This window comes from Lepisma saccharinum, chromosome 18, assembly GCF_977018435.1.
Source record: "Lepisma saccharinum chromosome 18, izLepSacc3.1, whole genome shotgun sequence".
NCBI lineage: Eukaryota > Metazoa > Arthropoda > Insecta > Zygentoma > Lepismatidae > Lepisma > Lepisma saccharinum.
This window is the reverse complement of record NC_139246.1, coordinates 63,926,724-63,953,136: the sequence shown is the minus strand read 5'-3', so window position 1 is coordinate 63,953,136 and position 26,413 is coordinate 63,926,724. Positions and strand designations below refer to the sequence as shown.

The following is a 26,413-nucleotide window of genomic DNA, read 5'->3' as shown; positions in this document are numbered from 1 at the left end:
ATGCTGCAATTCTCATACACTGCAAATTCTTCAAATACCACACTGCTTATAGGAAGTGTTTTGCCGCTGTTAGCATTTTTAGAAAGTAGTGAAATATAATAAAATAAAAAAATATTCACACGAATAATAATTCCACATACAAAGTGAATATTATATTCTCGACCTTAGCTTATTTGCAGCCTGCGAAAAGGTAAACCAATGACGGCACCAGAGGAAGAGCATAAAGAGGATGCTTTTGGTTCAATTTCGGAAATTTTCTCGCTCCAAACTTTTTTTTCGCTCCCTCGCTGAGGCAAATCTTGTCTTGTTGACTGTTCAAGGTGTCTTTTGTCGTGTGAAGGAGACGCACTCACCTAGTGAAATCATGATGATGCCAGTTTAGTCTTAATGTTGCGAGCTGACAGAGCAATATTTTTTTTTTCATTTTCAACATCACACGAAGGTATTTTCTAACAGTGTGAGATACAAAATTAAATAACGTTGATTATAATTTTCATAAGCAGAATGGAATTGACAACTAGAGTGATTCCTCCATTCGCCTGACACACTGCCAACAAATAAAGTAAACAGAGCACACAGCACCAACTCCGGTAAGTAGGATCATAAGGGGCGCCAACTTCACATAAATATTGAGGGGTCAAGATTAACAATAACTTTTTTATACTTCTTGAAGAATTGGAGGGGGGGAGGCAGAAAATGCCTTGCCTCCCTAAAGTTGACACCTATGAAGTGGTGGCGAGTAAAAATGAAATAAAAACATCAGTGCTTAAGACAGCAATAAAGAAAAGGTTTATTCAGCACTGCTATGTCTGCGAGATTGTAAGCAGTAGATAAAAAAGGCACCGAGACGAGAGGGCGCACAGGGATTTTGTCCAGTGTCCCGATGGGCCAGGCCAACCCTGAGCTCTTCTATTGTGCCAATTTTATTCTAAACTAAGCAGCAAATACAATACATCATGCATCATTTTGATATTTTTCACAAAGGAATGCAAATTTGTAAGAGCATTTAGCATCTGCTAATGTTGTCTCTAGATTTATGGCTCCACAGTTTTGGACAGTTGTATTTTCTGGTTGTAAAGGATACCAATTATTGTACATAAAACGGAGGTCATCACCTGCAAATTATATCACATATTAAATTCCATCAACATGTAAAAAATGTGTACAGCACACACACTGAATTGAAGTAAATAAATTATCGTACTTGTTCTTTGAGAAGCGTTATTTTTCATATATAATCAAATGGATGGCGATTTTCTGTTGAGCAAGATATAATGTTTATTGTAAACAGAAGACGATAATAGAATTATACAATTTTACAATATGACAGTGTCTCATTGAGCGAGAAATATGGTAAGAAGTTAAATTTTTATAAAACTTTTTGGTAAATTAACCCAATTAGTATATGTTACTTTTTATTTATAATTTTTTAAAACATTTCAATAATAGGGTTTACAAATAGGAATAATGGCACTATTAGAACAGTCAGCAATTGGGAGAATTTGGGTCTCGAGGTCTAAATTGTGTTGAATTCTAAAATTGAAAATATACACAAGTCCCTGTTTCAAATTTAAGTTTACATTAACTTCCATGGCAAGGTTATTGTCTTATTATATGTAAGTTATGGTAGTATATTATAACTGCATTTACTAACTGTCATGGTAAATTAGCTCAACATCCATCACTAACAAAATACTTCTTGAAACGGACATTGAAATTAAGTTACACCACGGACACTACCATCTAATAATACATAATTACCAAGAACTGTTTCAGACATTCCTTCAGTGTTTAACTAACTAACTAACTCTCTAGCCTTCTTAAACCCGAAGGTTCATGGCTGCAGCAACATAGGCCTTCCATCTGTCCCTATCTTGAGCAAGATCTATATAATCTTTTCCATCCCTACAGATTTCCTTTAGGTCCATCTCAACGTTGTCCGTCCATCTTCATCTTGGCCTTCCTACAGGTCTCTTACCATCAGGTTTCCCAACAAGAATCCTGTAAACTCCTCTTTCCTCTCCCATTTGTGCCACATGGCCTGCCCACCTAAGTCTTCTTGATTTAATCATTCTAATAATATCTGGACATGAATACAAATTATGTAGTTCTAAATTATGTAACCTTCTCCACTCACCTGACTCCTCATCCCTTTTAGGTCCAAATATTTTCCTAAGGATCTTATTTTCAAATAATCTCAATTTATGTTCCTCTTTCAATGTAAGGGACCAAGTTTCACATCCATATAATACTGCAGGCAAAATTACTGTTTTGTATATTTTAACTTTTAGTTTCTTAGATATTAAACGAGAAGACAAAAGTTTATGAAGAGAGAAGTAACATGCATTTCCTGAATTAAGCCTACTTTTTATTTCCTCTTTAATATAATTTTCATTTGTTAATATTACTCCTAAGTATTTGAATTTGGAAACTGGTTCAAACGAGTTATCAATAATTAGATTTTGATTATTACCTAACACTTGGTTTCTGCCTGTAAGCATATATTTAGTTTTCTCTTTGTTAACTTCCAAACCTCTCTCTTTAGCAGTTTTGTAAAATATTTTAGCATTATTCTTAATTGTATTTATATCATCCCCTAATAAGTCTACATCATCTGCATATTCTAACAACTGAGTCATACCATTTAATTTTAGTCCTTCTTTAGTTTCTTTTACCTTCCTAACAGCATATTCTAAGGCAAAATTAAAGAGCAATGGAGATAATGCATCTCCTTGTTTTAACCCATCATGAATTGTAAATTTGTCAGACACCTTAATACCCACATGAATTTTATTCTCTGTTGCACTGGTGCATACTTTTATCATATTAGCAAGTTTCTTAGGTATTCCAAACTCTACTAATATATTATATAATTTATCTCTTTTGACCGAATCATATGCTTTTTTGAAATCAATGAATAGCTGATGGACATTTTGATTATATTCCCACTTTTTTTCAAGTGTCTGTCTGATGTGAAAAATTTGATCTGTAGTTGGTCTGTTACATTTAAATCCACATTGATAATCACCTATAATTTCATTAGCATATGGGGTTAGTCTTGTTAAAAGAATGTTAGATAATATTTTATATGTTGTTGAGAGTAGAGAAATTCCACGGTAATTATTGCAGTTCATTTTATCACCTTTTTTAAACACAGGAACAATTATGGATTCTTTCCACTGTTGAGGGATTTCTTCTTTATTCCATATTAAACAAATTAATTTATGAATTTGACATATTAACGAATTCCAAACATATTTAATTAACTCAGCTGGTATTAAATCAATGCCAGGTGCTTTGTTATTCTTTAGCCTTTTAATAGCATCTTTAACTTCAGTCAAGTTAGGTTCCGGAACTAAAGGTTCTGCTGTGTGTACTTCATTTACTTCTGATTTATCTCCTACATGGACATTTAAAAGGTCATTAAAGTAGTTCTTCCATCTATTTAGAATATCGCTTGGGTCAGCTAGAAAATCACCGTCTTTATCTTTTATCAAGTTTACTTTAGGTTGCCACCCCTTTCTAAACTCATTTACACCTTTATATAAATCTCTGATATTTTTATTTTTGCTGTTTGTTTCAATTTCGTTAATTTTGCTTTTCAAGTAATCTCTTTTTTTACTTCTAAACGTGCCGTTAACTTCTCGCTTTATTCTATTATAATTGCTTAGATTTGTATCATCAGAGTTATTTAACCACCTAAGTCTAGCCTGATTTCTTATTTCTATTAGATTATGACATTCATTATCAAACCATGGCTTACTTTTTCTCGGTTTATGGTATCCTATACTTTCTTTAGCTGCTGATTCTATTGCATTACGTATGTGCTCCCAATTCTTATATTTACGTCTGTTTCATTTATATTTTCATCATCATTTAAATCCTGCAAAACATCAAATCTATTTGACAGTTTAATTTGGTAATCTTTCTTAATTCTTTCATCAGCAAATTTTCCTGTATTAAATTTTAGAACTTTTAGATTTTGTTGCTTATGATTTATCACTGCAAGTCTTTCTCTTAATTTAGCAATTACTAAATAATGGTCACTGGCACAGTCAGCACCTCTATGTGTACGAACGCCAATTATACTAGTATGCCTTCTCTTATCAATGAGAATATGATCTATCTGATTATGAGTTTTACCATCTGGAGAAGACCAGGTATATTTATGGATATCTTTATGTTTAAAAGTGGTACTTTTCACAATTAAATTCTTTGAGGTTGCAAAAGTAATCAATTTTATAACATTATCATTACTTAATTCATGAAGACTTTCCTTACCAATCGTGGGTTTAAATGTCTCTTCTTTGCCAATCTGTGCATTACAGTCACCTAACAGAATTTTCATATCATACTGAGAAAATTTATCAAAGACCTGTTCTAACTCTGCATAAAAATCATCTTTAGTATTATCATCTTTATCTTCCGTTGGTGCATGTATGTTTATTAAAATAATTTTACACCACCTACCCTGTAAAACTGTATATGATATCCTATCATTAATAAATTCTACTGTTTTAAGAGCCGAGATAATTCTATTATTTATGAAAAAGCCTGTTCCAAAATTATGATTTTCAGTGCCACCATAGAAAAAAGTTTAATTTTTAGTTTTACAATTCCCTTCTCCTGGCCACCTAACTTCCTGGACAGCTACTACATCTAATTTATACTTAACTATCTCATTAACTGTACACTGAAATGCCCCAGGCCAGTAAAGGCTCAGAACATTCCAGGTGCCTAATTTAATATCCTTATTCCTAATGTAGATCTTATCCTTAGTCCAGGGACCTCCCAAAGTAGTCCCTACCCGGAGATCGGAATGGGGGACTATTTTACCTCCGGAATATTTTACCTTGGGAATATCCATGTCCTCTTATTGCTGTTTCTTGACACATCTTTTTACAGTGCAGAGTTGTCAGCTCTACGCCTAACCCCCAATATGAATGGAGGTCAGCGGATCCCTCGCATCTAGCTGGGAGGATCACATTGTAGTCCACCAACCGTACCCCACTTCTGCTGATTGTGGGACGCTCATAGAGCCATGACAGGACAGCTCTGTAAATCCCAACAGAGCAAAATGTTGATCATTTCACTCTGTTGGTTGACTAACTTCAGTGAACAAGTCACTAGGCGATGAGGTCGTCACATCCCTATGATCTTTTAACTTAACCTAATTTAAATCTAACACAACTCCGGATCCGATTGGCATTCCATTTTAAAGAATTGTACTGTTACTCAGCTAAAAGGTTAATGCATACAATATCAAAACATCAGAACAAGATACTCAGTGGCTAATGTCTATAGCGTAAAAGACTCAAGCAAGTTCCTCAGTACTGTGTATCAAAGATTTACGTCTACACAAAATTTAAGTAGATTTATGTCTAAACAAAATTTAAGTAGCATGGAAGCATTTAACAAAAGCAGTCACACACGTTTAAAGAGTCTTATTTATTATTTCATCTTAAATAATTTCTCTAATCTATTACACAAGCGACATCTTACCTAAAAAAATGTGGAATTAAGGACCTACGTTAAATAATTAACTATGGAGTACACAGTACATAAAATGTAAATGATTACTTATGTTCACTACATATAATAATAATTCAAACCAACAAAACTGAAATCAAAATAATAATAATAATAATAATAATAATAGAGGCGCATCAAGTGCCGACTTTCGATCTCCCCACCGAATTTCCTGGGTTCTTATCCCAGCCTAGGCATGAGTGTTATTAAAATGAGGGTCCATTCATCAATTTCACCTTATCGTCACGCCTAACCAAAAGTGGTACGAAAAGCGACACTAAATAACAAAGATACAAATACGAACTCAGCGAGTTAGTTTTGAGCATTTATTTTGCCCTCAAAGTTTTCTTCAGTGTTTCTGTCATGAAATCCAATATGGATGTGGTTTTTATAGGTGGCATTTTCTCCAGGTTCGTAGGTATTTACAATGACTTTAATCTCTTCTTCCTCTTCCTTGGTATCCATTACAGCAAGATGAGCGCCCTGCAATAAGCATATCACTGCTGCTTCGTCCCATGTCTTTGGATTACTGAGGTATACATATCGGTTAATCTTATATCTAGGGTCATACTCGATTTCTCTATCATCTGTTCCTGTAAAATGTGGAATTAATAAAATTTAGATCTACGTACATAATATTAAGTAATATCCTCTACGAATTTAAGAACTCATTACATGTTTCAAGCTGTAGAAAGGGTATGCAGTTTCATTAAAAATTTCTTGTGCAGTTTTAATTGTCAATAATTCCTATGATTTAAGACATAAATAAATAAGGAGAACTGTAATCGAGCACTAACTATCTTGTGTTAGGAATATCCATTCTTTTATTTGTATTTCTTTCATCGGTTTCCTTCCATTTTGAGTACTCATGCTGATGAGGATGAAGTGACACACACAAAATACATATGGCCAGGACTCGTACCCAGAACTTAACTCGTTAATAAAAATGTTAAACTACCCTATGCATAGTACATTAATATGAGAGCTCAGAGTAAATTTGAGGCCTCCCGTGAAATTTAAAAAGGCATTCTGGGTTCGATGCCTGGTAGAGGTACATATTAGTTTTGATCCTACTTTAAGCAATAGGTCCTGTGCTGATTATCTTATCTGTACATAAAGTGTACCTTCAACACTCAAACTCAGTAAGTGTGCCTGCATCTCAGTCATAGTGAAGATGAAGGTGATGTGATCAGAACCACGCTTCGGCCAACTTTATCTCCTGTCAGAGCGTCTTCTCAAGTTTATGTTATTGACATGCGAAAATATGTATCTTACATCATTCATCGGAGAATTTTATCTAGCTATCTACATAACATAATTTTTCTACCTTGCTAAGTTAATTACCAAGATGAAGAGTGGATTGATGAAATAGATGAGGGAACACGCACATTGAAAGAGCAATGATTTACGTGGGAATCGAACCTACTATCGGATTAAAAATTATAGTTTGGACTCTAATTATAAATTAACCAGTAGACCTATACAAACATGAGTTGCATCAGAATTTTTCTTATTCAATTCTGCGATAAGCTATGGTAACAAAATGTTTTTTTCGATTATACTTTCGATTATTTATCGTCGTGAGAACAAAAAAGGTGGCATGGAAGAGGGAGGATAGATAAACCCAAATACACAATGTTATACATACAGTGGAACATGGGACAAAGTAGGGTTATATGATTGATTGATTGATTTAGTTTATTTTACTTCGCGTTTTGTGCCTCTTGGCTAATTTGCGAAGATGGGGATGAGTGATGAAATGATGAAATGGACATTCACAAACAACCATACCCGACCGGGATTCAAACCCGGGACCCTTGGCGTCACAGTGCGATGTAGGGTTATATGAAACTGGATTCATAATAATCAAACAAATCAGGAGAAACCTCTTGCAGTTTGAACCAATTAATGACGTATATAAAAATTGAGACTTAAGGGTATGTTCAGAAACATTACCATGATATCGGTGCATGCCCCAACGAACAAGTAAGAAGATAATGAGAAAGATCAATTTTACGATATATTAGAAGAAACTGTAGATAGAGTACCAAAAATATTATATGTTAGTAGTGATGGGAGACTTTAATGTTAAAGTAGGTAAAGAAAATTTAATGAAGGAATTAGCTGGAAAGCACACTCTACATGAAGAAACCAATGAAAATTGAATGCTCATTAGTCAAAATAGTGATAAAATGCACATTTAAGGCACATGGAAGTCACCTGACAATACGGTTAACCAAATTGACCATGTTTTGGTAAATGAAAGGCACTTTTCACAAATACTAGATGTCAGAAGCTGTAGAGGTCCAAACTGAGACTCAGATCATTTTCATGTAAAAGGAAAAATCAGAGAGAAGTTAAATAAAATATACAACAGGAAAGGAAAAAATGGAACTCAGATAAATTTAAAGATAAATAGATTAAAAGAAAGTACTATAAGAAAGTATTGAGAAGAAGATACTAGAAAGAAGAGTAATAGCACAAGGAAAATAATCAATTGAAGATATATGAGAAGTAAAGGACAGAGACAACCCTAGAAATAATAGAAGAGCAATAGACCAGATGGAATGAAGAGTGGGTTGATGAAGAGTGCAGAAATGAAATAAAGAAGAAAAATGCAGCAAGAGAAAAAATGTTACGGAAATCAGGGATAACTATGAAAAATACAGAGATTTGAGAAAACAAGCAAATAAAATGTGCAAGAGAGAGAAGAAGCAGATGATACAGAGTAAGATAGTAAAAATTGAACACTTGAAAAAACAGAATGAAACCAGAAAACTCTATGCTGCCATTAACAAAATGACGAAAGCATACCAACCGAGAAAAATAGGATGCAGAAATAAAGAATACGAAATAATAACAGAAGAAAATGAATTATTGCAAATCGTGAGACAATTAAATTACCCAGATAAAGTAGTGAGACTAATAAGAATGATCACTGAGCATACAATAGCAAAAGTATATCTGGCTCTACATTATTCTCTCGAAGGAAGAGGAAAACCACCTGAGAGTTCTTGAAAGAACAGGAAAATCTATGGAACCGTAAGGACGAATGATGAATGGAGAATCAGAAATAATAAAGAAATAGATGGAATACTCCATGGAAAATATATAGTTACATTCATAAAATCACAAAGAATCAGATTGATGGGGCACGTTGAAGGAATGGGAGAGGAAAGATTGCCAAAGAAAATAATGAGAGAAAGAATGTATACAAAAAGAAGAAGTGGGAGACCAAAATCAAGATGGAGGGATGAAGTCATCCAGGACCTGAATAAGATGGAAATGACAGAATGGGAGAGAAGAATACAAAATAGAGAAGACTGGAGGCACGTCGTGGAAGAGGCCAAGGCCAACCAGGAGCTGTAGAGCCAGATGGTAAGGTAAGGAAAACAAAAAAGGTGCCTTTTTTCGTGTTTTTTTTTAAAAACGACTGCTCTGTTTGAAGTTCTATGAATAAAAAAACGTCTGGTCCAATCATGATGAAATTTAAATACAGTGCATGTATAAAGGTTTGAAACACAATTCATAATTTTCAAGTATTTTAAAGGGGCCCAAGAAAGGTTCTTATCAATTTTATGAAACGAATTTTTCTAAATATTGGTCAGTCCTACAAATAATGTAGTGTTGAAGCTCTTTGTAGCTGTTTTTAAAACACATTATAATTGTCAATTCCCATTGTGAAATTTGTCTTCAAGTCCTGTCCATGTGTGTTTGTGATTGAATTTTCATCAATTCATCGACCCAACTGGGATGTTACATGTTACAATTACTGTACACTCGTACCTGTTAAAGAAGGTGTTCAAAGTGTGGTCCTTGCATCTAGTTTGCAATACTGTACGCGATTCCACGTTGAGTTTCGAATTCTTTCGAACACCCCAGGTTCATTTTGGAATTGGTCACAAGCATGTATAATCCATTCTGTTTGATTACAACGCCACCTCCCGGAAATGTTCTGTTTTGTAAACAAAGAGCAAACCTCGGAACGCGCAAGGAGTAAAGCACTCGGTGTTTACAAAATGCAATCAGTGACGGCTTGTAACCACACATTCGCACACATTATTAGCATTTTACCAACTAGGATGGTGTTTACAAACAATGAAGGCAGTGGATTGTAACCACACATTCGCAAATATATCGAAAACGGCTCGTTTGGAGACCCATATTACTGAGACTTTTATGCTTCTATTATCGTACTTTCAACTGTGTCAGTTTGCGCTATTACTTATGATACACCCTGTATGTGTGTGTGTGTGTGGTTGTGTGTGTATACACACACACACATACAGAGTTTATCATAAGTAATAGCGCAAACTGACACAGTCAGGGAGTCGTATATATATATATATATATATGAGAGAAGAGGGCATTGAAGAAACTACATTATATATTTAAAAAAATTCAATTTAGTCATCCAAACTTACTCCAATATGTATGTATGTACATATGTAAATTAATAAATACATATGAATCTATATTTTAAAGTTGTGTACTAAACAATTCATAAAATATTTAGAAGCCTTATGTGTTTATTAGTTTTTGTGTTCTGGACCTTATTATTATAAAATTATTGTAAAATGTTCACTAGACCAACGGGAGGTGTTTAGACCTCCCAACATTTGTACAAGGCCATGACAAAGGGTTGGAAACTTTATTCAGGCAAGGGCGATTTTATTTTCATCAACAAGCAATTCATGGAACTCAATGATAGAAATCTCAACTAAAGAAATATACGATATTTGTTTCATTAGGACAGTAGGGAGATGCTACCTGCATAGTACCATATCTTTGTTCACCGGAATAGGCGTGATCACCGGGGCAAAGATGGAGCAGTTGTCCACTCTAATATTTTCACTTACAAATTTAGTATAGAGTAGGGATGGGACCGATTAATCGGAAATCTATCGGTATGGGCCAATATAGGCATATCAGTGTATCGGTAAAATTACCGATTATTTTACTGATCCAATATAAAAGGTAAAAAAGGTAAAGTGTTCCCCTGTGCATAGCACCACGCCATGAAGGCGTATAGGGGGTGTGGGGGTAACGCCCCACACTTTCTTGATCCGGTCGTGAGTGGGGGTGATGTGATCAGCATCACGCCCCTGACCGCCAGGGTTACCCCCCAGGGTTTCCCCCAGGTACCCATGTTATTCGACGCTGGGTGGGCACCGGGGCCGCTTCCATAGTTAGAAAAGTTCCCGGATTTGAACCGGCCGGGGATCGAACCCGGGACCTTTAGCATGGTAGTCAGACGCGTTACCGACTGAGCCTCCGCGGCCACTGATCCAATATATTGATAAATATCTGATAATTTAGTGCAAAATTCTGCCATTTTGTTGTAATTTTTATGGATAATAGTCATGCCTTAGTTTCTAAAAAGTAAATGTCTAAATATGCAACTTCTTTTGCACTGCAGTTGCCTTGAAATACACATATATTAAGGAGGGCAATGAACCTTTCAGGTTCTTCAAGGACCATTTCTAATTTTATATCGGATCGGTAGGTTATCGGTATAGGTAAATTTTATATCGGTACTTTATCGGTATCGGCCAAAATTTGATATCGGCTCATCCCTAGTATAGAGGGATCTTAATGCATTACTGAGCAATATTAATCTCTTAAGACAAAGATGATTTTTTTTTTTCAATCCGATGGAAGTTCCAAGCATCCGAAGGCTGGGGAGCTATTTCTTGTGTAATTGGACTGTCCCACTTTGTTGACTAGCAAATTCCTTGTTGCTAACATGAGCCATACTTATACTAACTGAACGCGAAGACTAACATTGTAGAATACTTTCGTAAGACTGCAGAAGTTCATTCTAATGTCCCAAAAGCATTTCATATGCTATCCAATAAATGTATGGCCTAAATATCGGGTGTTTCAGAAATAGTAGGGGGATTACAAAAATGTATTGCAAGTAAAGCATTGAACTTACGTTAATGAAACTAGTCCAGAACGATCGAGGAACGCAAGGAGTATATTCTAACACCTACAAATGTGCACCACGGCTGACACGGCACACACAAGCACAATAGTCTAGTTCTTGCCACACTCGCATCAACATGAGTTCTTCGATAGTGTCTATCGCTGCGATGATACACTCCCTTAGGGCTGCAATATCACGTGGCATCGGTGAGGCGAAATCCCTGTCTTTGATGAAACCCCACAAAAAGAAGTTGCACAGTGTAAGGTCTGGTGATTTTGACGACCAAAATAGTGCACAAAACACTGAGTGATAAGGCTGATTTGAGTGTTGCCTAGCAGCAGGGATGTGAACTCTGAGGTTAACAAAACATACACGCACAAGCTGTTTGCGTTCCTCGTTCGTTCTGGTCTGGTTCCATTAATGTTTACTTGCAATAATTTTTTGTAACCCCTCAATTATTTCTGAAACACCAGGTATATTGCATTCAATATGCAAGGGTGTGTGTAGTTTTAGTTTGAGAAGAACCGTGAATTTTGTTTAGATTTAGCTTTCCTTCACTTGGAATGCATATGAGTTCCATTTCCGCGTGTGAGGTATGACGTGAGGTATATAATTACAACTAAAATTACACTAAATGTACACACAAATTGGATTTTCGGGTCCTCCGGACCTCTCCAGGTAACCCTTGTTTCGCACGCATTGATAGATTTCACAGCAGTGAGGTAGTTTTTCTTGTAGGAACAGACGTTTATTAATAATGAGAACTATGTTCAATAAATTCTTTGAGTCAATGAGTACAATGCCATATCTGTTGTGTCCGATAAACTTTTTACAGTAAAGATGTTTTGATGTGTTATGGGGTGAATTATTTATGGACACTCTGCACATTAGACACAAGATTTCTGCAGAGGTACAAAATTTGTCTTCTGTTCAAACTCAATATGTAACTAGAAGCATTGAATTTACTTTCAAGATGTAAGTATATATGTGTACATGGACATGATTCCTGCATTGTTTACAGAAACCCTAAGGAAGCATCCTCCAGTACCAAAACTCGACAGGGAGTTGTGATTCCAGGGACAAATGTGACAATAGAAAAGGGCGATTCTGTTTGGATTCCAGTGGTAGGTTTCCATTACGACGAGAAGTTTTATCCAGAACCACATCGATTCGATCCCGACAGATTTCTTCCTGAAAATAAAGCCAAGAGGCACCCATACGCTTACATCCCATTCGGAAGTGGTCCCAGGAAGTGCATAGGTAACCATGTTTCTTTTATTCTGATAGAATAATCATTTCTTTCTAACTAACTTACTAACTCTTTATGTATGCTGGTGCAGAAGTTGTTAACAGCTTGTTTTGAGTTTTATTTTATTTCTTGAAGCTCTAGTTGGGTCAAATTAAGTGCACGAACATGGTGATGGACAATTGCACAGTAATACTCATGGATCCCACTATGTAGATTCATAAATCTGATAGGTCCCGGGTTCGATACCCGGTGGAGGCACATAGTGGTTCGGATCCCACTTTAAACTGTAGGTCCAGTCTCGATTAGCCTTATTGTGCATAAAGTGAACTTAAAACACCACCAGTAAAAGGCAATGTGTGTGTTGCGGGAAACAGAATCTCCTGACGCCCCTAGATTTCTTTATGTGGGTTTACGTGAAGGACATCGTCTACAGAAAGAAAGTTATAGCCTTGGTGGAATTGAAGTCCAGGATCGAGGAGGCTGTGGCATCAATCACAGTGGAGTGAATTCATCAATAGACTTGATATTGTGAAAGGCACTCAGGGTAGCCTGTTTTGACCCCTCAATTCTAATAAATGAGCGTTTGCACGGCTGTGCCCTCAAAACATAATTTAAAATTTATGATCGATTGACTTTAACCTCTGGCCTCTTCCTTGATTGTAATTGTTTACACCTGTTTACAATGCTGGCGATCAAGGAAGCCTGGCAATGTCTGACAAGACATTCCTTACTTGGTTGTAACAATTTCCTGATATGAAAAGGTGATGGCTAAATGTCTGGAATTTTAGAGTTCCTTGTACTTATCATATGCAATGATTTCATGGACTATTACGATACCATTGTCTTGATTACAAGGCAATGGCATTAACCACGATGGTATGCTATTATTGATAACAACTCATTTGAATCAGTTTCCAAAGTCAAGTACTTAGGAGTAATACTAAATTTGTAAGTGAAAATATTAGAGTGGACAACTGCTCCATCTTTGCCCCGGTGATCACGCCTATTCTGGTGAACAAAGATATGGCACTATAAACTTCTATCTTCTCGTATAATATTTAAGAAACTAAAAGTTAAAATATACAAAACAGTAATTTTGCCCATAGTATTATATAGTTGCGAAACTTGTATTCGTTTTCGGACCCCAAACTCCGCAATAAGTTGTTGCTGGCATGCCTTTATGGACTCTGCTTTTCAGTAGCCTACGTGTGAATGAGAAACACCTGCTTTTCCACTGAGTACTAATTCACCTGTACTGTTTTGTTACTGTACTGTAATGACAAACCACTCCTTGCAAGCACGAACTTTCAACCGAACACGAACAAACACGAAGCGCTAACAGGTAAGTCAAAACAGCAGCGCCAAGAACTCAGACTCAAAGCACACACCCCTACGATTGCCATTTAATGACAGAATCGCCCAGACGCACGCGCATGGCTGCGCAAGGACTAGAGAGACTGTGGCAGCATCTCCAATGACGTCACCAAGCTTCTCATACACCATTGTATGGCTGCAGCAAATTTCATTACATTATGACAAATAGTTTGATTTTTATAAGCGAAAATCAGGGATCGAAAGTGAGTGAAACACAATATATTACAGCCGTGTACCGGTGTATGAACACACACATAATCTTTTAGACTTAATATACCTGACTTGACAAACTAAAAATTTATCTGGTTTTATTAGGTAGAAGTGGAGGAAACTCATGATATTTCATTTGTACCATTTTCTACAGATTGCATCAGGTAAAATCCTATCCCCCAAGCACCCTCCTGACGATAAATTGAAATTGCAATCTCTGCACCAGTGTTTGGAAGTAAGTGTTACCTTTTCCAGAATTTTTAAATCTAAGTACATTTTGTAATGGAAGTAACATTTTCAATAGTTAATTTTACAGTTTCTTTATGATACATATATTGATAACTTAAAAAATTGTAATGTGGGGATGAGATAAATTTGGCAACTCTGTTTCTAACTATTTTTCTTCTCTGGATGCTAAGGTGAAAGGGGCTTGGACTCCAATTAAAATTTTATCAGTAGACTTACCTAAAAGAGAGTTACATCAAAATTTAATTAATTCAATTCTACGTTAATCTATGATAACCAATTTTTTTACGAGTGTACCTTAAATTTTCTTCATGAGAAGAAAAAATATTTGTTTTTTGTTTCTTCCAAACGACCGCTCTCTTTGAAACTTTATAATCAAAAAATTTTCATTCGACCATGATGAAATATAAATGTGGTGCAGGTAGAAAGGTTTTAAATACAGTTCTTAGTTTTCAGATTTCTAAATCGGCCAAAAAATGCCAATTTTGTGAAACTAATTTTTCTTTGTTAGGTAGTTCTACAAATACGATCTTGGTCTTGTTTCAAAGCTTCTGGCAGCTATTTTTAAATTCCATTAACACTGAAAACTCACATTGCAAAACTGATTTTATACAGATTAATATGCAATTAGCATTGAACGTGGCAGCACCGCACGCACCATCGCTACCCGACAGTTACAGCTCATTTTCCACGCTTAAACTCACGTAGCTGTATTCACCTTAGCTCTCCCGGAAATCAAGATAAATCTATGCCTATGACCTAATATGCATTATCGGTAGCTGTTATCGGGAGATAACCATACAACATCATAAAACGATGAAAGAATCCTATGAATGGAAGGATTGTATGAAATTGTCATCGCCTCAAGTAGAACTTCTAATTTGGCGATTGTTTGCTGTGGGTAGGGTGCAATCTTAACTTCAAGATTCTGAAGAATTATTGCACTAAACCGATACGAAAATGTCCATCAATAGAAAGTTTGTTTCTAGCTTCAAAATAAAAAGATTTAGACAGCTAAGATATGGAGTCACTATAATATATATATAATATATATATATAAAATTAAAATAAAAAAACTCTTCGAGCGAAAAAGATTAAAATGTTATTTCTCGCTTTGCTCGCAATATCTGCTTTTCTTCCAGTCTCATCAAGTTCAGAGCGGCCAGAGGGAGAAGTAATACCAAATATGTACTTCAGACTCTTGCTGCTATACAGTTTTGTCTTAATGCATGAACAATTGTGTGGAGGAAAAGGAACGTGCACATTTGAGAGACAATTTATATAATTTTATCTGTTGGTTTGTTATAAGGTGGATAAATTGATTAATATGTTAATACGTACCTCCCTCTCTCTCTCTCTCTCTCTCTCTCTCTCTCTCTGTGTGTGTGTATGTATGTATGTATTAAAGAAACTTTGAATATGTACACAATATAATGTTAACATATTGCATGTGTATTTTTATTTTACGTCACTCCATGTTCCATATGTGTAAAGTACCTATATGTTGCACATGAAAATGTCATATGTATAAAAATAATTATATTCGGAACGCATTTATCATGCATTTTCTGTCTTTCAAATTTACAGTTTGTTTGCTTCTTTTACATTATTAGGGGTTAGGTGGGAGAACAGCCACAGGCTGAATCTCGCCATTCAATAAAGAAAATTTGAATAGAATTGAATTGAATTGAATGTGAAATTGAACGTGTTGAAAAATTATTTTAAATCGTTTGTTCCAACACAAATGCTTTAGCACCGACTTCTACCTACTTTTTGCGTAATTTAGAAGGATAATAACATCTTCGATACTAGTACTACTACCATCACCACTACCACTACTACTACTACTAATAATAATGATAATAATGTCATTATTATTATTATTATTATTATTATTATTTTTATTGACATGTTTATCCTGGTACTCTTCCCTCTCAGACAAAAAATCATGGTTGAGCCTCTGCTATACAGTGTGTCCAGTGTACCCGTATTTCCATACGTGCACACTATAATCAATATCTACATATATCATTTTTCTTCTACATTTATTATTATTATCGAACATTCAGCACGTCTCCAAATCCCCGTCAGTTTCAGAGAAGCCAAGCAAAGGTAATTTGCCTTGCCCAGAAAAGGCTATATTTACGCTTTCTCTCCCAGAAGCCCCTTTGTCTCCCCAACCATGCGCGCCGACTACATGGGTGCTCCAGGGCTCAAGCACCCACATAAATAATCTTGTGGGTGCGCCGCACCCACAAGATTTTTAGTTTGATATAAACAAAATAAAATAAATATTTCTCACTTGCCATTATCTATAAAATAATAAGCAATTAAAACATTGAGATGGAAGTTAAGATTTCTAACCTCTAAAACATAATTGTTTCAAATGTGTTTGTGCAAAAACAACCAAGCAACACATTCCCCCCTTCCTTGCCTGTTTCTGGCCAAGTCAAATGCAGTCCCTACAATAACAATGGAAGTATGTTGTATTGTGAATAGAATCCCATCTTTTCGGCTTGCTTTGATGTTTCCTTACAAGTGACACACTACAATACGCCCACTCCATTCGTCAACAATTGTTTTAAAATAACTATTTGCAGATATTGAGCACTAATAAAGAATAAACCGAAACACAAGGAAGCCGATTGTGACAGACTACCTCAATAGTTGATTTTTTCTTCTTTTGTTTGTTTCAATCAGATAAGAGCGGCGTGGTTTACGATTTCAGTGAAGTTGTTTTCACGTAATCTGGATTGTTATCGTTTTGTTTGTTCTCCGAGAGACAATGGCTTGGAAGGACGCGGGAGCTTAGATTGTAGACTGGGAAGTTCTCATTTTCAGAAAAAAAAAAAAAAGGTGTTACCGTGTTAATAGTTAGTGCAAAGAAGAGGGTCTACTGACCAGATGCGTGGAGCAAAAGCTCTTCGCCGGGCAAAACTTTTTGCAATTTCCAAACGTGGCACGAGACGCTTGTGAAAAGCTGAAACATAATATTGAGTATTGCTTCTTTACATACTTTCGAATTCAAACAGTAGGTTTGCTAGTCGCTATGGATAAATTCATCATACGTTTGTCGTCGTCATCACAGGTGGATATTACTGACAATGAACATAGTGAAAAGCATGTTCAGTCAAAAAATAAGGAACCCGAGAATGTGTCTTCTGCCGGTTCCTGTAGTACATTAGAAACAAGTGTCAAGAAATCGTCAGGCAGGTCATACCATGAAGGATGGAAAAAGACATTTCCTTGGATTTATTACGACAAAGAATTGGACAAAGTGTTCTGTAGTGTGTGTAAAAACGCTTTTGATTCCAGTATAGTGTTTCCGTCGGCAACTGTTACTTCTGCAGACAGGGATTAGTGTAATGCATTTGTTCGAAATGGATTTTCCCAGTCGCAAAAGGCAATTGAACGTTTCAGGGTTCGCAAGAAATGTACACTTCATCGTTCGTCCGTGACTGCTCTGGCAACTACGAAACAAGGAACCAATGTGTCGTCTCTTATCTCGACACATAAATTAGGAGATAGGAAAAATGCACGCAAGGCCATTTTAAAGATAATAACGTCCCTCCAATTTTTAAGTCAGCAAGGAATAGCAATTTGGGGTCACACCGATGAAGCATCAAATATTCATCAGTTGCTGCTGCTTAGAGCAGAAGATGCTCCTGAGTTGAAATCTTGGCTGCAGCGAACTACACATAAGTGGGTTTCTATCAGTGAAGGAACAAATATCCATATGCTTCAGATTTGTCGATGAAAATCTGCAAGCTCAAGAAGTGTTTATGAGCTTCTATAAAGTAGCTTCAACAAGTTCTAGGACATTGTTTGAAGTCATCCAGGATGTCATAAGACGTTTGTTTATCTCTCGACATAAAATACTGTCGTGGTCAATGTTATGACAGTGCGAGTAATGTCAGTGGACATTCAACAGGATTACAAAGTAGGATTACTCAGTTGGAGCCGAGAGCTATATTTGTACATTGTTCAGCGCATAATTTGAATTTGGTAGTGCAAGATGCGATGCAAGGTATCAGTTATGTGCGAGACTTTCTGGTGATTCTTCGTGAATTAATATCATTTGTAAGACATTCGCCAAAGAGGCTAGCAGTGTTTAAATCGCTACAAGAAGACAATGAAGATGGTGTTGTAAAAAAGATTCCCAGACTGATTTTGCGACCATTCTGTCCCACAAGGTGGTCTGGGAGGGTAAAATCACTACAATCGTTGGAAAGTAATTATGACGTTCTCTTGAAATTTTTGGAAGATCTGTCAGAAGAAAAAAGTGAAGTCTGTGGGAAGGCTAGTGGATATTTTTCAAACCTACATCAATTCAGATTTCATATTTTCCTGAAAATGTTAATTTCAATTTTCGGCAAGATTGAACAACTTCATTCTTCTTTTCAGAAGAAATCATTGTCATACCGAGAAATGAAAACTTTGGTGGAAACTTTGTCTGCAAGTTTAGCTTCACAAAGGGATATATATTTTTTGAGTTGTGGAATGAAACCATGAGGAAAGCTGAGGAATTGAACATTGATGAACCAGTTTTGCCTTGAAAAAGGAAGATGCCAAAACGCTATGACGAAGGTAGTGATCCTCATACGTATCAAATGCCGGAGGAAATGTACAGACAAATGTTTTCTGAAATAATTGATGTGGCTGTGGATTCGCTAAATCGTAGATTTCAAACAAAGGTTTTGGAACTTATTTCACAACTTGAAGCTTTTGCTATCGGTCAAATTGGTGCTGATCGAATTCTGCAGTTCTATGAGACAGACTTTGATAAAGACAAGCTAACATTGCACAGAGACATGTTTCTAGATATGTGCAGAACGAAACAAAGAACAAGTGGCCAACTTGTCAGACATTACAAATATTTTAAGTAGAGAAAACAGTCGTCCCATGTGTGAAATGCTCACAGAATTTGTGAAGTTTGTACGGGTGATTTTAACTATACCTGTTACTTCTTGTACCTCTGAGCGGTCATTTTCAGCACTTGGACGATTGAAAACGTTTTTGCTGTCAACAATGACCCAAAAAAGATTGAATGACTTGGCAATTTTGCATGTTCATAAAGAAATGACTAAAAATATTGACATTACCAAAATTGCAAACAAATTCATAAGTGCAAATGACGTAAGAAGGAATGTGTTTTATATTGAAAGTTAACATATTATTATTATTATTATTATTTGGTACATAAAGTTAGTCATTTTGTGGTTTCTGTTCACAACAAAATCCTTGCATAGTTCTTTCTGCAATACAATTAAAATTATTTGCATTTATGAAGATTTTTTCATTTTAATTTGTATGAATGTGGTATTTTCTTTTAGTAACGTGTTGATAATATCATTGCCTCTTGTAATCATTGTGCATGTAAGTTGTTTAAAGTAAACAATACTTGATAATTACAGATCTAACCGCCATTGATATGCACCCACAGAAATTTTGGAAAGTCGGCGCCCTTGTCCCCAACGTGAAATATTTCCATTCTTCCCTGCAACCAACCCCCTCCTCTACGTCAGCCAATAGAAAGTGGACTTTGACCAAAAAAAAAAAAACCCTAACCCAACGGTGAATTTTGGCGGTTCAGCGTGCGTCTATAAGCTAGACAGAAGAGTCGGTGTTGAGAATTCAAGTGACGAGTCAGTGTTGAGAATTTAGGTGACAAGTGTGTGTCTACTGTCTAAAGGCTGTACCGAAAGTCTTTGTCAAGAGGTTGCGCCGAGAGCCCGTGTTAAAAAGGTTATACTGAACATCATGTGCCTAGAAGTCAGTGTCCGTCAATGCTCAGAGCATAACATTTAACACTTGATTTACGATGAACGGGACAGTTTTCGCTACGAACGAGACATATAACTTTTGCAACCAATAAGTTGCTGACCAAGGCAGTTTATTAAGGTAAAAACACTTAACACGTACCGTTTCGACCCTGTATCAGGGTCTTCCTCAGACGAAGAACTAAACTAGTTTAGTTCTTCGTCTGAGGAAGACCCTGATACAGGGTCGAAACGGTACGTGTTAAGTGTTTTTACCTTAATAAACTGCCTTGGTCAGCAACTTATTGGTTTCAATATGGAAACAAGGCTTAATTATATTACAATAACTTTTGCATATAAAAGTATGCATGTAAGTGGTCAGTGTACAGAACTTTGGTGAGAAGAAAGTGTGTCCCTACGTCGTCCAAGGGCAGTGCGTTTGACACATCAGGAACCAGCCGCTGGTGTAACGGTGCCAGTGGAAGAAGAAGAATTCGGTCTGAATTCCATGCTGCAGTGCAACTGACACCACGGACACTTGGGACAACCATGTTCCCTAACGGCAGACAATAGATACATCAGTGGACAGTAAGTGTGACCGGAAACAAAATTAAGGTGGACTTGCAATTCTCATATCATGTAGAGATTTTTAACATAATACATATTCACATATCACAGTCCATCAATCAAATCGCTATAATTTCATATGCAATCCCATCCTTTTCCCCCATCTCAATAATATTTTCTGTTTGTTTATGTGCACCGTGCAGGTACAGCCGGGCATCGAACCCTGGACGGCTTGGTCCCCAACTGCTTATTGTTCGGCTTCAACCAAGCTGCCCAGGGGGGAAAGAGCTAGCCTGTACGGACACACCGGGCTAGAGGTATACAAAAATACACACATATATTTTAGCATCTGTAAAGTTTATTAACTTTCTTGTCCTGCTTCTGTACAAATTAACTCATAAGGTTTTTATGTATGTATGTTGGTACAACTCAATGTTAGCACAATTTGTAGCTTGACACATATCCAAAAGAATAGTGAAGCTCGTGACAAGTGTTGACCAGCATTTAAGGCGTTATTATCGCAACGATACACTGTCTCAAATCACCAAAATCGTGAACTTTCCATTGTGCACAACATCTTTGAAGAAGCCCCATCCAAAAAAGTCTAAAGGATGTCAAATCTTGGGATCTCTGTGGCCAGGCAGTTTCTGCGCATGCGTGACTCAACAGCACGATTGATCGTCCAAGTGGACTACTGAAATCTTGGATCGATGGTCAATCGACTGAGCTTCACTACGACACAATACAAAGAGCAGTTTTCGCATTAAAAGCAGTTATTTACCGGTATGTATACCTCTAACGTGGTGATTATGATAAAAATGAATCCAGAAACGATGATACGTGAACTTACTAACAAAATTCGAGTCACCGTGTGAGAGGTGGCATTCACTTTCTCGTACACATAAAAAGGTGAGTACGCAATTTGTTATGCAAGTGAAATTCTCAAGAATATTCAAATGAACTTATTAACTTTCTGGCGTTTCTAAACCAAAAAATTTATTGCTGTAGTAACAGAAGTTTCGCCTTCTCTCTCTATCCTGGGCAGGATAAATCCATTTTGACGAACCATACCAGTATCCTTCAAGTCCATCTTCGTCTCTGAGTGATTTAATTTTACTTTGCATTTCTGTCACTTTTGCCTAATGAAGAAGATGAGGATGACTGATTAAGATGAAGAAGAGATACTCAAAAGAACACCCATGCCCAGGCCGAGCTTCAGAGCCGGAACCTTGGGCATCTTAGCGCACTATGCTAACCACTCCTCCACGGAGGTTGGCCCATCTTCGTCTTGGAGTTCCTCGTCAGGTTTCCCAACAAGTATCCTAAAATCATACTAATTCTCTGCAATGTGTGCTACATGACCTGCTCAACAAGGTCTTCTTGAATCATTTATTCTAATAAGATATTGTAACCTTCATCACTCGCCTGTTGTTTGATCTCATTCAAGTCAAAATAGCTCTAAGAAAAGCTTCAATTTATGCTCCATTCCATTACTCCTTCACACGGAACGGAAGCCCTTTAATGTACTTCGGTTTGTAATTTTATGCATCAAAAACGTCACTAGAGGGTTGTGTACTTTCATGTGTTGTGGCAATTGTTTTTTTTCTGTGTAACCTCGGGTCTATTGAGGTTAGTCCTATCTGACCCTGTGTGAAACATAATAATTTGTTATGTCGTGCGTATCATAGTCAGGAGGAACATTTTTAGAACCCTCTGTAGCTATATTCCTAATTAGAATAAAATTGGAAAAGGAAAAAAGAAACTTACCTTTCGACAGCTCGTCCTTGCTTTCTTTAATCTGCAACTATGCATCCTTGTCAAAACTATCCTGTAATTTTTCATTGCCATCCAATTCCAAAATCCCTTTCCTGGAGTCCAGTAGACGCTGGAAGAAATCATCTCTCCTCTCATTGTGTTGGTCGCGATACACCCTTGTCGATGTGAGAACTTCATCCAGAAACTCCTCAGTCTTTTTATTCAGAAACTTGACTGGCAAACCCCAAACGCATTTCACTCTTAGGTACGCCAGAAGGAATATTAGCAGCCTGTTAATTTTGCTAGAATCTAAGAAGTTGATGGCAATCTTAAGAAATTCTGCTTCAGGGTTCTTCAACGAGTCACACTGAACCCCGAAAGCATAAGTGGCTATGACATCAAGGGTGTATCGGGTGAAGAAAGACTTCATCTCATGCTCGCTCTTGTGGGAAATGTTCTGGAGATAATTCACCATTTGTTCACCGTACACGGTCACTAAGCCGCTCATCATCTTCATCTTCTTCGATGTGAAGGTTGGCGTCAATAAAGTTCTCACACTTTTCCACATTTCACCCTTCAGCCTCAGAAGATTATTGTCAAAATATTTACTAGTGTTGGCCAGACGTACTTCGCGGTCAACGAAATACTCAAAATGCTTCACCATGATGTGTTTGATTAAGTCAGGGTCTCTAACAAACAAAACTGGAGTCAAACCGCTATAAATTCCTATGTATGTTTTTCCAGCATGTTCTTGATACAACCTTTTCGAAAATTCATTCTCAGATACATGAAGCAAAATTCTGGGTTTCAAATTTCCGAAGAAGAATTGCGGTTCCAAATAAGGTACTCCCTTCTTTTTCCAGTATCCGTACGTCCTTGTAAGGTACTTGTAAATTACAAAAACAAGGAATGTCGACACAAGAAGACAGGTAGAAAATGGTACTTCCATGATTTCGACCGTTTCGAGATCACCGTTCTACCTGAAATTAAGTTCAAAGTGTAAATTTTTCTTAAAGTTATTACTTTTGGAAACACTAAACATAAACAGCAAACAAATGTTCAGTGAAACGAGATACTAATGATTGAAAAGGTCTTGATTATACGCCATTATCACATTCAATCAGGTCTCATAATTAGGCAATGCAGTCATGTTTCTTAAAGGTAATCATATTTACTCAAAACTAAATTCGTCTAGTAAAGGTTTACTTTCAAACATTTTGATCAATTTATTCCACTTGTCAATTTTATTTGCTAACAATACGTGTTTACATTTTTCTTGAGCCAACTTTATCAGTGTTCAAATATGGTATTAAATGGCCTGTACAAAACTCAAACACAACATCTAATCACAGAATTATGGCTAACGTAGACATTTGACGGATTAAAATTATTGGAACATGAAAAGCTTCCAAATTCATAGATTAGTTAGTTACTGCCAGTTATTGACCGTGATAGAAACGTAAATCTTAAACAAAATGAAATAAAAATAAATTATCGTTACTACAGTAGCTGCATGTTATATTAGTTAAAAAATTGTAACTTTAAATTAGATTAAAATTTGATGCCCCCTTCCCTTGTCCAATGGAAACACACAGTGGGCGTGAAGATATAGATCATTAATTAGCTTAATAATTGGGTTATTAAATTTATCTGAGTAAAGAATGATCATTACTATAAAGCAAGTTTTAAATGGAAAATAAACAATTAAAAATAAACATAAATGATAATGACATCAATAATGTCGAGGGTGTTCGAAGAAGGACTCATGATCTTTTCAGCGAAGATTCCAGGGTCGAGCCTGGTGTATTTCTTTTTCAATGTCACTCCCTTAACTTCATCTGTTTGCCATTCATCCTCACAGTCCCAACTAGCATAAGGAGGCAGAGAAGTGACAAATATAAGAATACAAAACAAAACTATTGATAATGCCGGCATCCAGGAAATGATGACTATATGCGTTGCCAAGCCTAATTTGAGTCCTAAGTATTTTTCTTTTTTTAATATTCACATTTCATATCATTATCATTAGGAAACGGATTTTAAGGTGCAACGCCTTTTCAAAAATATATCTGTTTTCATAGCGATCGTTTGAGATATGTATTTTAGGACATGAAATCAAGTAAAATGAACACACTTTGTTGCACCTTTTCGTGAGATTAGCACATTTATCCCCTTTTTTTACCCCCTCATTGATGCTTCACCACCCTTTTCCTTCCTTTCCTTCCATGTTTTGTTAAAAAAAATTGGACAGAAAAATAAATGATTTTCACTCTTCTTGAGCAGCTACATAAAATCCTATAGTCTCAATCTTTAGAGCAGAACAAGAGCTATGAAATGGTATTGAAGCCCCAATAGTTCCCAAGATAATGTAGCAAAACCCACGAGAGAAAACACAAACTTCAACAAAACCTATTCGGTAGAACCACAGTTCTCTATGCGGTCCGCGTGCATTATATACAGAAGGTGCAGAAAAATAGAGCATTGAATAAAGGCATTTTATCAACACCTTTTTCGAAACATTTTCAGAACCATTTTTTCCCTTTCGCGACCATAATTTTGCACCTTAAAATCCCTTCCCTAATTATCATCTTTTTGATTCACCTAAAGATCTAGAACAAAGACATAAGATAACACATGCACAAGATATAGCAATGATGATTCAAATTGAAATTTATAAAATCTCTAGACTGTTCTTAGAAAACAATGGCTTGATTAAGTTAAATACTACTGTCAATATTATCAATCAATATTATCGTACCTTGGATGAAGTCAGTTTCTGGCTTAGAATATTCTTCAGTTAACCAAAGAAACAAGTATCAACATCGTCACAGCAAAATAATTCTCAGTAAACTTGGCCTACTCGCCTTGAAATAATCACAAGGAGATTTACCTAATAATTCAGTCTTTATATGCACTAATGATGTACATAAAAAATTCAAGCAACAAAAAAGCACGAGTCACGATCACTGAGCAAACTTATGTAATATTTGCATGACACAGTTCCAGGAAACACACTTCTTATCTACTTATTTTCTTCTGATACCCAATGTTATCGCCAACAAAACAATGGCGCTCACTGTTAAATCAGTGAAAAGTAAAATTAAAAGCTAGAACAATTACAATGCAGATTTTTTCAAAACAGCACATAAGCATCTGACGTGCTGCCTATTCGCATTGCCGCAACCACAGGGGGGAAGAAGGCATTGCCCCCCGTCCCCCAACTTTCAACGGAAATTGCCTCCCTCGATTTCAAATTTTATACAAATAATTTTCTTGCAGTGCCTGCTTTTTTGCTCTCATCAAGTTCAGAACTGTAGCTAAGGGGCAGTGGGAGTCGGCCTAGGGAGCCGAACGATCTAGATGATAAAAGTTGTAAAAGAGAGAATGCCATGGCTGCCTGTGAAATAATTGCATCCTATTAAATCAATATTGTTTTCAGTTTGCAAAATATTGTATCTAAATATGCTCTTGCTCTCTTCGCTCGCAATGTGATTATTTTGTGTAATGCATTGTAAATTACCACAGTAATAGCCTTCTACAATTAATTGATTTTGTTCTAAATGTAGGAACAATTGTTTGGAGGAAAAGGAACGTGCACATTTGAGAGACAATTTACATAATTTTTGCTGTTGGTTTATTATGAGGTGAATGAATTGATTGTCTAAAGTATTTAAATAATATATGTTGTATATATAGGTATGTATTAAAGAAACTTTGAATAAGTAAGTGAGCGTGATTGATTTGGTGTTTTAAGTCCACTTTATGCACAGTAAGGCTATTTGGGAGTGGACCTAC

General features: G+C 36.2%; 1 protein-coding gene across 1 annotated transcript; it reads right to left on the bottom strand.

The window, feature by feature from the left end:
* Positions 1 to 608: 608 nt before the first annotated feature.
* On the bottom strand, positions 609 to 25,503 carry LOC146002129 (cytochrome P450 9e2-like). Its single transcript, XM_083139848.1, has 3 exons — positions 25,377 to 25,503; positions 22,631 to 23,598; positions 609 to 1,115 (listed from the first exon to the last, which is right to left on the bottom strand). Exon 2 carries the CDS (start codon positions 23,565 to 23,567, stop codon positions 22,668 to 22,670), a length of 900 nt encoding a protein of 299 aa, XP_082995974.1. The 5' UTR covers positions 23,568 to 23,598; positions 25,377 to 25,503; the 3' UTR covers positions 609 to 1,115; positions 22,631 to 22,667.
* Between the last annotated feature and the right edge of the window lie 910 nt (positions 25,504 to 26,413).